Source organism: Hemicordylus capensis, chromosome 2 (genome assembly GCF_027244095.1).
Source record: "Hemicordylus capensis ecotype Gifberg chromosome 2, rHemCap1.1.pri, whole genome shotgun sequence".
Classification (NCBI taxonomy): domain Eukaryota; kingdom Metazoa; phylum Chordata; class Lepidosauria; order Squamata; family Cordylidae; genus Hemicordylus; species Hemicordylus capensis.
The window spans coordinates 148,157,873-148,170,031 of NC_069658.1; the positions used below are offsets into that span (position 1 = coordinate 148,157,873).

Below are 12,159 nucleotides of genomic sequence, written 5' to 3' on the forward strand. Positions count from 1 at the left end.
TAGAACCCTAGCTGCTGCTGCATTTTGCACTAGCTGCAGTTTCCAGATATTCTTCCACAGTAATCCAGCTGTGACGTGACTAAGGCATGGGTAACTGTGGCCAGATCTGCCCTCGATTGGAAGCAAGGAAGTCTGAAGCATCATGAATCGTCACAGAGCCATTCGAAGCAAAAACCAACAGAATAAATGGGATTTCTAGGTAAAACATGGTGAGGATAGGGAGGGTCCATATAAATGTGACGTTAAATACGTCAGCGTGTAGTAGTCATGAAGGGTGACAACTTGGATTCGGATCGCAGCACGGATGGAAGAGATTTTTAACCCTTTACCTTTGCGCCGCCTTTCCAACAAAAAATGCCTCACCCCTATAGCAAGTTTAGTATTGACGTGTTTGTTTTTCATACCATTATTTTTGCAAACATAAAACTATACAATTATTGCATATCGTTATTTTATTTCGCCAGCTTATGTTTCACGTTTAAGTCCGCCCGTCTCCCCCAGTTGTCTTTTTAATACTGCCAGCTTTATTCAATGCTCTACAATGTGACTTTACTGTGTTTTCTAGTTATTATCTTGCTACGACTTTTTCTTAATGTTGCGATAAAACACAGGATGACCCCTGTAATCAAGACTTTTATTTTAGTTTACCAATAAAAATCCCGCCACGATAATAGCAGAAGGGGCCGGGCCATGCAAACGATCGTTTAAGATTATTTGACTTGCTCGTTACTAAATCGTGGCTCACTGAGAATAATGAATCGGGTTAGGTTTCCACTGAGCACGCGTTTCCTGAAACTAGTACCGCCCTTACCCAGTTTTAGCATCAGTACGGTATACCAGTGAGCATGGAAGCACTTCCGCCCTCACTCAGTGTCGACTTCACAGTCCCACCGACCATGCGCTATGCGTGTATTGCCCACACAGCGGCTTTAATATGGCAGGCGCGCTGAATCTCTAGTTGAGCTGCACGCATGTCGCTATTAACTGGGAGCTCTCTGTAACAAGGTAAGGAGGATTTGCGGTGGGGTTGTCGGTCAGGGTCGCAGAGACTAAAAGTTATCTTCTCTCCCAACCCACGGATTTTGGTATTATATAGCATCACCTTATGAACAGATAGGCGACAAAATGACAGGGCCCCAGTTTCCCTACCCCTCTTTAACAGCTGGTTCGGAGTCAGACCCCTGCTTAGCCACGTGTATGGTGCAGTACATACGATGCGCGTTTCAAGTGTGTTTAAAAAGTGGTTTCCATATCTTTGCTATAAAAGCCACCAGGTAATTTCCCCTTGGAGCTAGGGTTGCCAACTGTCCCTCATTACACAGGATGTCCCTCATTTCAGGGATGAAATGTTGGTCCCTATAGGGACAGCATTTGTCCCTCATCTATTCAGTAGCATATAATTCAATTACATATACGTCATCAATGATACTCAGGCTCTTGATTACCACTGCATACACCTCCCAGCCCCCCCAGCCAGCCCCACCAAACTTGTGTCCCTCATTCTGGCAATGAAATGCTGGCAACCCTACTTAGAGCCTTCTTTGGGATAGGGTGGGATAATAAGAACCCTGCTCGATCAGAGCAAAAAGACCACCGAATCCATCGTTCTGTTTCCAGCGGTGGCCAAATGGCTGCCTCTGGAAGCCCACAGGAAAGTCAGGAAGACAGCAGCCCTTCCTTCTTCTTGTTTGCCACTAGCAACAAGTATTCAGAGATATACTGTCTCTGAATATGGAGGTTCAATCTACATTACCTATCAGAGCTAACAATAACTAGATCTATACTCTATACATTTGTCTGATGCTCTTAGCAGCCATTGCCATTACCACATATTATGGCAGTGGCACTGAATTCAAACAACTTAATTTTTAAACCGAAGAAATTATTTTGCTTGGTCTGAAACTACTGCTGATCAATTACATTGGGTGACTCCAAGCTGTTGAGTGCACTTTCTTATTTGTGTGTGTGTGTGTGTGTGTGTGTGTGAGAGAGAGAGAGAGAGAGAGAGAGAGAGAGAGAGAGAGAGAGAGAGAGAGCCAGCCAAAGGGATCCCTCTCAGTTAGGGCAGGCTGCCCAGTGTCAGGGTTGGAGTTTAGGCTTTGCCCTTAACAAAGTCTCCAGGTAAAGTATTTGGTGTGTTTCCTCAGAGGAGTGGATTGCAATTATCTTCTTGTATGGGTGAAAGTAGAACACTGCACTTGAGGATGCTGTTGCAATGAAACTAAACTAATCTTAGTTACCCTAACCGTTGACAATCAAGCCTGCCCCTTTCTGCATCTCCTGGACTCTGTCGGTCATGCTAGAGTGTGATGGAATGCTGGAAACTGGCATTTATATATTCACATACTTTGTCTATGCTGGCCTGTTACAGTTGTAACAATATCCCTTTTTTTTTCTTGGTGCTTTCTTATGTAACTTCGTATTAAAAATAAAGACTCTTGGTTTTTAAGGGCAATCTTACTTTTATTTGTTCCTGGAGGGGACGAGGAATAAAATAAGTTTTATCTATTTTCAGTTGCATGTATCAAGGGCAACATGAGAAACCTAAAATTACTGAGAACGCAGGAATTTCAGCCAGTCCAGGCTCTTGGAAATCCCCAGTGTTTCTCGATCCGTACAGACAGAGGGACGTTATTAATTGGCACAGAGTATGGAATTGTGGAGCTGGATCCTGTCACACAAGAGGTGAGGAATGAACTTTTCTCTGTCAAGCTATCTTTACGTTCTATCTGTCTTGCTGTGACTGTGGAGCTAAAGTAGTTCATTTCTTGCTACTTTTTCTCATATCTCCATAGGACTAGGCCTAACTAAGCTCCATGATTTAAATTGTCTCTCAACAGAGATTTAATTTGCCTGTGATTAAAAAAAACACAAACTGTTCAAGGGGGAGGCTTGAGTTGCTTCATTTTGCACAGCATAAAAGATGCTGGAAGCCTTTTCTAAAGACTTTGTTCAAATTGTTATCAATCTTTGCAGAGGTAAAACAGGCCACTGAGTGTAGATGTAAAAAAAAACCCTTATAGTAGTGAACTTTCTCCCACCAGGGAATCCTTTCCACTTTGGTTTGTCTGCTGAGGAACCTTTATGACTCTGCTACAGAACGTCTACACATTGCAAAGGTTCTAGGGCACAATCAAGTCATCCAGAGTACCAGCCAGGCCTGCTGGCTTTTTCTTTTCCCTGTCATGAACAGAAAGTGCACCTGGAGTGTGCTTAGTGTTCCCTTGTTGGCTATGCATTACATGGAAAGATCGGAGATGATGAACAAGCAGTTTTCCAGGACATTTTGCCTGCCGTTTAAAAAAAAACTTTTATAAGTTTATTGAATATTAGAAATAAACATTAGTGTTACAACAGGATAGTACAACAGGATACAGAAACATTTGCAATGTGTACAGTTGGTATAGATTTTGTTAAACTGGTATATCGATCATATTTATATATTCGACCCATCATCTTCTTAACCATTTCAACCAAGATCTTACTCAGATTATAATAAACCCTATTTATCTCCACTGTATCTATAACTGGTTTCCATACTTGCTTAAAATCATATCTGTTTAGCTTTTGTCGCATATTATTACATTGAAATAAAATGAGTTCTTTAAGCATATATTCCCATATTATTTTATACAGCATTTTGCCTGCTATTATGGATAGGCTTATGAGGGATGCATTTTGAAAACCCTTGCATTATAGAGGCGTATTAAATGTTTCTGGTGTTTGTTTTTAATGCCCAGGTATTCAAAATCACGATAAAAACATGAAAATATCTGAATTCACTCCACCTGTTGCAATGATATTCCAGATGAAGCATGTTGAGTTGAGTTTTAGGTACACTGTACTCAGTAGCCTGATGCTAGCACAGCTCACAGGAATGATGAGGCATGCTACATTTTGGAGCAGCACCAACCAGTGGGTGTAACTTAACACCCTTGTGCTGGTGGCAGTCTTTGGAAGAGTCTGCTTCCATGGTCAGTGTGTCGCACAGTACTAGGTGATTGTCTCATGGCCCTCCTACTTTGTCTCTGTTTAAAGGTCACAAATGAAGTTTATTTGACAGCTGAGGGTTTCCTGCCAGAGGATGGAAGTGGACACATTGTGGGTATTGAGGACTTGCCAGATCAGGAGTCTGCCTGTGTGGCTACAGCAACTGGAGATGTCATACTGTGCAATCTGAACACAAATCAGGTATGGCAGGCGGAGCGATGCAACCTCTAGCAGTGCCCAAGTGCGGCATGAAGGGATACACGAGCCCTTGGCATGTTGCCTTGATGCCATTGGCCTTGATGGGGTTTTCAGCCTTCACCCTTTCTTGTTATTGTAGTTGGTTGGCTACTTGAAACTTGATGCATGTAAGAGAAAAACACGTATGCCACACATACCCTGCCAGATGTGTATGTGTTAGCCACGTGCATTCAATGGAAAGCCACAGATGGTTGCAGCTTCCCCTCTCATGTGAATGTGAGGACTACAATGTGAGGACTACCTTTTACATGGAATGAGAAGCTGTGATTACCCATGGTTTTCCATTGCATGCATGTGTGAAAAATATACACATGTGGCATACATATGGTCTTATTTCCTCCTCTTAAAAAATAAAACAGTGCTGGATCACTGTCCAATTGTGGGTCATAACCGCCAATTAATATTAATGTGTTAATGTTTTATCTGTTGTTTATATCTGGTGGGTTTTGATTTTTTTTAACGTTAACTTTCTAATTTTTAATAGTGTTCGTCTTGATGTACTTACTATTTTCATGGCTGGTCAGTGACTAATAATAAAGATTGAGATTGATTGGACTTTCTAATTTGTAATTTTTAAAAAATTAGTTTTGATTTGGTCTAGTTTTTTGTTTCTATTAATTTTACATTGTGTTTATATTTTATCTGGTTTTTTTGTGTGCCGCCTTGAGCAGCCACCTTGAGTATTAGTGTACTGGAGGGGCAGGGTTTACATATTCTAATTCATGGTTTCTTAACCTTGGGGCCCCCAGATGTTGTTGCCTACAACTCCCATCATCTCCAGACATGGCCTTTGTGGCTGAGGATGATAGGAGTTGTAGTCCAACAACATCTGGGGGCCCAAGGTTAAGAAACCCTGTTCTAATTAATTAATTCAAAACCCAAACTTTTATCCAAGAGTCTCCTATACAAGACTATGGAAGCATCCAGGGATTAGAAGGAGTAGGCTAGAACAGGAGCACCACTGGCCCAGTACACTAACATTTTAGCAAGTCAGACTTTTTCTGGCAGAGAGACTAGTGATGGGGAAAGCTTCACCAATTTAATTTCTGTGCATCTGGTTGCTAAGAGCACAGGAGCAGGGCTAATTTAAAAAGATGACATCTCTACTTATCTTTTTGCAGCTGGAGTGTGTGGGAAGCGTGGAAGGTGGTCTAACTGTGATGAGCTGGAGTCCTGACCAAGAGCTTGTTCTCCTTGCTACAGGTGGAGAGTGTTTACCAAACAGATATTTTCAGTCTTGTATCTTACCTTTTTGATTCAGTGCAGATCTAACACTGGCTTCTTGTGAACCATGGTTTGCAAAACAGAAAGCAGCCTTGAGAATCTTTCTGGCATGATTTTCTCCCTCCTTCTCTTGTTTGCCTTAAACCAGGCCTGCTCAACTTAGCGCCCCCAACCCCCCCTGCTGCTTTTGGACTACAACTCCCATAATCCCCAGCCACAGTGGCCAGTAGCCAGGGATTATGGGAGTTGTAGGCCAACATCTGCAGGAGGGACAGAGTTGAGCAGCCCTGCCTTAAACATTGGTTAGTGTGACGTGCACTAGTGCTAACCATGGTTAGAGAGGCGTAGCTAGGGGAGAGGAAGCCCATGTTCACTCCTCTCTCGGGAGGCCCCTCGGATTGAGGGAGATAATGAAGAAAATAGGGAGGGGTGGAGCTGGGGGTCCCCAGGAGCTGGGGGGCCTGGGTTCTTTGAATCCATCCACTCAATTATAGCTACACCCCTCCATGGTTAAATGCTAACCAGGTTCTCTTTTTTAACTAACTTCAAACTCCTGGTTGACAAAGGAACCTGGTGAAAATTTAACCATACTTAACATTGATGTACCTGTAACACTAAATGACATTTAAGGCAAAGAAGGGGAGAATTCACTCGGAAGAGGGTAGTGGGGAGGGTAGATGTGTTCCTTAGGTGGGTTCATGATTTGTAACCCACAGTTTGAATGGAGCCAGCAGAATATCTGCACAAGGCCTCTGTGTCTGTGAAATGCAACAGCTCCTACCTGTGCTACCAAAGGAGCAATCACCCATCATGCTTAATGGCAATGCAGGAGGGTTAATCGTTCAGTTAATACTCTGCTTCAGTTAATACTCTGCTACTCTGTTGTTCTAGTTAAAAAGTTTCCCTTGGATCCAAACGAAATATATACATATTTTAAAATCCTGCAAAAATTAAGAATCATTTATTTCCTCACCCCTCCAGAAGTAGGGATGTGAGAACTTTGCCACAAATGTCTCCCCTATATATCTTGATTTCATTATATTATGTCACCTTTGGTATCAATAAATATTTGTTCCAGCCCACTGGCTGTAAGATGAAACCAGTACAAAATCAAGGAAGTAAATACTGCTGCACACGGTAATGGCAATATTCATCCGGGTAGAGTAACAAATTGGATAACCAAGGAAGCAGAAACCAAATTTTAAAATTCAGGTATGCAATAAGGTTATCCGGAAAATTTTGATCCAAGATCCTGTTGTGCCTGAGGGTATGGTCCCTTCCTGGTGCCAAGACGGAGCAACACACACAGACAGAAGATGAGACAGATGGTTCTTTTAATCAAAGAAAGACAGAGAAAGAGATGAGACTTGCGTCACTTGGAACACACACTACTGGGGAGTCCATTGCAGTAGGGGATGTGCTCTGGTGAGGGTTGGGGCAACTGCGCGCTGGTCCACAATGAGATCCAGTGTTCTAAGGAAACATTGTCTCTTTATACATGACTTTAGACAAAACAAACTACATAATGCAGTTTTCGTGGCTTACATATCCATATATAGTGAGCAAAGAAGCAGGCGCTTAATGAGAGGCAACTCAGTATTTATTGTTTCTCATGGCGGTTCTGATAAGCAGCTACTGATAAGGAGCAGAGCTTGTTAAAACTGACCCATGGATGAACTTCTGAGACAGTCACTAAAACTTTCTACTCCTCAGGATGCAATGATCTTCTGGTAGAAAACTGTCCCTGTCAGTAAATATCCTAATTTGAATGGCCCCAGCAAGAAATTTTGTGAACCTGATTCATATCACTCAGAATGGAAGTTGTATAGGACCCCCTTCAGATTTCCATGAAGTCTTGCTGTTAAGGGGGCTATAAATTTTGTCTGAAGTCTCTGTGCTGATAATACAACAGCATATGAGCAATAGATTCTACCTGTTTAGAATCGCAAAGGCAGTTTCTAATGCCATAGGAGATGCAGTAATAACTAAGGGTAGCATCCTTTATAATTGTCCAAACAGGCATGGAAATAGGAGCTGGAATTATTCCGTAATGAGCTAATTTAACCTGAATGAACTTAACTTATCTCAGCAGAGTAAGCAATTCTTTATTTTAAAGCCTATTGTGTGTTTACATTGTGAAAGGCCAGCAGACTCTCATTCTGATGACGAGGGACTTTGAACCAATTACGGAAAGCCACATCCACCAAGATGACTTTGGAGAAGGTGAGTTGGCACAGAAGATACCAGACACTCGCAAAATAAATGACTGCATTTTGTAAAATGAATGAAATGCACAGGCCAAATTGCATGGCAATGGAAACCAGTCTAGACAACTGAATCAAATTGCTCAGTTGGGCTGCTCTAGCATTATAGCAGTGCTGTTATGGGGATTCTAATATAATGGATGACTGCAAGGATCCTATTGAGATGGAAGTCAAAGTACGTTTTAAAGGGGACCAGGCTTGAGGTTTAGACCTTTTGTATATCCATATGTTTGCTCAAGATAATATCACTGTAGGGAAACTAGAAATGTATCCAAATAATTTATCCACTGCCATTCTTGCTACTGTTCTCCCCTCTGCTCTCCAGCACTGACTGCCTTGTTTAGTGTGCAGGTGAATGCTGCATGTAGCAGACTTTTAATTATAGTGTCGAGATAGCATTATAAGTAGTAGTATATTTTCAGTATCTTGTTACAGTCATGGAAAAGAAAGATGAGGAACAATAATCTGCTATCCGACCCCGCACAGAACATCTGTGCGCTCTTTGGGGCCGGTGGTTCCCCCCTCCCCCGCACCTTCTCGGCCACCCTCTTCCTGGCTGCCCTTCCTGGTGGCGGGGCTGCCTCCTCCTCCTCACCCCAGCCGGGCCTGCCGCCACTGCCTCCTCACTGTGGCTGGGCCGGGCCGACCCCCCGTCACCTCCTTCTTTTCCGTGGCAGGGCCTGCCATTGCTGCCTCCCCACTGCAGCCAGGCCCAGCCACCTCCATTGCCGCCGCCTCCATTACCACCACCGCCTCCCCACCGTGGGCCGGCCGTCTCCATTACCGCCGCCACCGCCCAATGCTGGGAACTCTCGCAGCATGTTGCGAGATTTCTGCCGCAAAAGCCAGCCATGCATCTCCATGCGTGGCTGGCCAAGAGAATTAATTATATAGATACGTCAATAAAAGTTTAGATAATTTTTGAAAATAAAGTTTTGTGTGTTTAGATAAAAACAGATGACAGAAGTGTGTACACTGCCTAGAGATACACATATCAGGCGGTATATAAATATGATAGCCAGCGTGGTGTAGTGGCTAGAGTGCTGGACTAGGACCGGGGAGACCCGAGTTCAAATCCCCGTTCAGCCATGATACTAGCTGGGTGACTCTGGGCCAGTCACTTCCCTTTCAGCCTAACCTGCTTCACAGGGTTGTTGTGAGGAGAAACCTAAGTATGTAGTACACTGCTCTGGGCTCCTTGGAGGAAGAGCAGGATATAAAATGTAAAATAATAAAATAAAATAAAATAAAATGATAAATAAAAATAGCATTAAGTGTCTAGGAGCACTTGGTCCTGCAGTGCTGCTGGAGTTCAGTAGGTGCGAAGCAGATAAGTCCTTTGAATGACAGATTGCTGGGAGGCCTGAATAAAAATAGAATATAAATATAATAAAAACTTTAAAAATCAGGTTTGTGTCTGAATTAAGACTTTTTATTTGTTTGAAAACTAGAGTCTGCTGCTGGTCCCATTTATTGCTAGGAAAGGCAGGCATCAGATGGTTGGAATGGTATTATGATTTGTAAAGTTTGCCAGTGTTTGGGGAACTGGAAGTTTTGAAAAAGTTGGGCTAATAAAGGAGGGCTTTACTTTTTTAAAATTATTAATGTCAGCCCTGTAAAACTGTTTGTTTTCTTCCAGGGAAGTTTATTACTGTTGGCTGGGGTAAAAAGGAAACACAGTTCCATGGATCAGCGGGCAAACAAGCAGCTCATACCAAGCCAATGGTACTGTTTGTATTAATATATAAAATACAGTGACAAGAAGAAATGGATATGAGGCATGCACATACCTGTTGTCTAGAACTAGGTGTAAATGAACTCAATTCTTTACTTCTAATCGGAAAGTTGCAATAGTTTTCACAACACATGTAAAAGATGTACATTAATACATCTTTGTGTATTACATTAGTATTACAAGATGTACATTAATACATCATAATACATCCATCTTATCTTATTTGTTTATTATTTCTCTGTGTAAACTGCTCTGAGCCATCATCATCAATTTTATTAAAGCTGTCGGCCAGCATAACCCTGAGCCATTTTTGGAAGGGCAGTATAGAAAATCAATCAACCAATCAACCAATCAATCAATCAAATATATAAATAAATTAAATGACATCTCTAGCCATTATTCTCAACTGTCAAGTCTTTCAAAAGCAGACTTGAGTCCAGTAGGACACTTTGCATTTACATTTATTTGATCTTATATGTAATATTTTTTTAGTCTGTAGATCTTGTAATATATAGATTCAGAACCAGCAGCTTATGGTCAGAATCCATCGCCAACCACCCCGAGACTCTGGACTGCGCTGCATGCTGAAATAAGTGCCTCTCCATCTCTGATAACTTTTTAAAAGTATCTAAAGACACATTTATTCACCTAAGCTTTTAACTAGACTTGTGGTTTTAAATTGTTTTAAGGTTTTAATTCCTGTTTGAATTTTTTTTTATGTTGATGTAACCTGCCCAGAGAAGAAAGTTGGGGACAGTGTTCAAATATAATGAATAAATAAAAGGAGAATCAGCTGACTTTTGGGATGATGTTGAAGGTGGAAAAGTTGAGGGCAGGTGGTGGAAATATGCTCTCCCCCGACATCCCCACCCCTCTGAATTCATGTGCTAATATAGCAGCCTCTCAAATTTCCTTCTACATTCATATTGGCCAGTCCAATGAGAGTTAAGCTGAAAAGAAAGAGGATATAGAAGCGTGTGTGTGTGTGTGTGAGAGAGAGAGAGAGAGGGAGGTGATCATATGAGAGGCACACATCCCTACTGCTTCTGGGTTAACAGGAAGTACACACCATGTTGTTTTCCTAGGAAATGCCACCTGCATCACCATGGGATGACCATAGACCTCGGATTACCTGGAGAGGAGATGGACAATATTTTGCAGTGAGTGCTGTTTGCCCAGGAACAGGTTGGTATATGAGTTTAACATGACAAAGTGCTGTTTGCTAAAAAGTGTGGGTTGAGCAAGGACAAGAGTTGAACATCATGTTTTTAAAAATAAATGTTTCCAAATATTTGTCTTGCCACAATTAATGTAAAATATATGGTAGGGAAATTCCCAGGGTTATGCCACATTCTGCGGTCTTGGCAAGAGATGGAAGCCAAGATGTTGGCTATGTAGATACAGACTGACTTAGTTCTCATTGGCTCTTGTTGAGTTTTATGGGAAACAGGGCTGTCCCTAGGAGGGTGTGGGGCTGGGGGCAAGCAACACTCCCCATCAGCCACACTCCTTCACCGCTGCTCCTTGCCCTGCTGAAAACTCAGCAGGGCACTCCCTGTCAGTCACACCTCTTGCTCGCCCCATCAGCTGATACTCCTCACCCCCCCCTCCCTGCTCTGAAATGAAATGAAAGGAGTGCTTCTATAGAGGAAAAGTTCCTACCAGCTTTAGGGTTAATTTGATGTGTAGTGTCAAAGAGTTCCATTGCCTCCCTCATCCTTTGAGCAAAGAGAGAAGCAATTGAACTTCCCGGCCCCGGGCAAGCTGGAGACTAACAGAGAGGCCCACGTATGCCCTGATCAAGCATCAGGGTGCACACACGCCTCTCATTTAGTATCCAGCTTGCGTGGCGCTGGGAAGTTCGGTTGCCACTCTTCTTGCCGGAACGAGGAGGGAGGCAATCAAAGTCCTTAACGCTGCACTACTGAGTATCCAGCACTTGCAGCACTAAGGAGTTGGATCACCTCCCTCCTCGTTCCAGTGAGGAGAGCGGCAACCAAAATTTCCAGCTCTGCGTGAGCTCGATACTAAATGAGAGGTGTGTGCACGCACCCTGATGCTTAATCAGGGCACATGGGGGCCTCTCATTTAGTATCCAGTTTGCACGACTGGGAAGTCTGATCGCCTCTCTCTTTGCTTGGAGGAGGAGGGAGGTGATGGAACTCTTTGACACTACGTACTAAATGAATTCTAAAGCTACAAGAGAATTTTCCTCTACAGAAGCTCTCCTTTAATTTCATTTCATGGAGCAGGGAGGGACATGAGGAGCATCAGCCGGCACAGAATGCGGGAGTGGTTGGACCCAGCCGCAGGGCCTGGGAGAGCACGGGGCTGCCCTGCTCGCCCCACCTAAAGGACGGGCCTGATGGGAAAAATAAAGGAGCCACAATCAGGAACAGAATCATAGAAGCACAGAAACTAACTTTATCCCCAGACACTAAGATCACCAGTGATTATGTGCCCAAGTGTGTCCCTTTACTTCTCCCATATAGGAGAATGGCTACTACTATTCACTTATACAAGGAGAAATAAAGTGTGAGCCTCATTTCAACACTGCACTTGGAACAAAATGTGTCCACTGATAGTGACTGTGTGTGGTTAAGCCTCCAGCAGCAGGAGTCCCACAGAGCACACAAATGTACTTTGTACATACACCCATGAGATTCCTCCAATCTATAGCTCTTCTTT

At 42.9% G+C, this 12,159-nt stretch overlaps 1 protein-coding gene across 2 annotated transcripts in view; it reads left to right on the forward strand.

The window, feature by feature from the left end:
- The first annotated feature begins 872 nt into the window (after positions 1–872).
- ELP1 (elongator acetyltransferase complex subunit 1) overlaps positions 873–12,159 on the forward strand; it is a 65,327-nt gene continuing 54,040 nt past the window's right edge. For both annotated transcript variants that reach the window (XM_053296440.1, XM_053296441.1), the window contains exons 1-7: positions 873–1,005; positions 2,516–2,685; positions 4,039–4,191; positions 5,370–5,451; positions 7,615–7,695; positions 9,376–9,461; positions 10,557–10,656. In XM_053296440.1, coding sequence (XP_053152415.1) covers positions 2,536–2,685; positions 4,039–4,191; positions 5,370–5,451; positions 7,615–7,695; positions 9,376–9,461; positions 10,557–10,656 — 652 coding nt within the window. In that variant the 5' untranslated portion in view covers positions 873–1,005; positions 2,516–2,535. The remainder of the gene's footprint in view (positions 1,006–2,515; positions 2,686–4,038; positions 4,192–5,369; positions 5,452–7,614; positions 7,696–9,375; positions 9,462–10,556; positions 10,657–12,159) is intronic.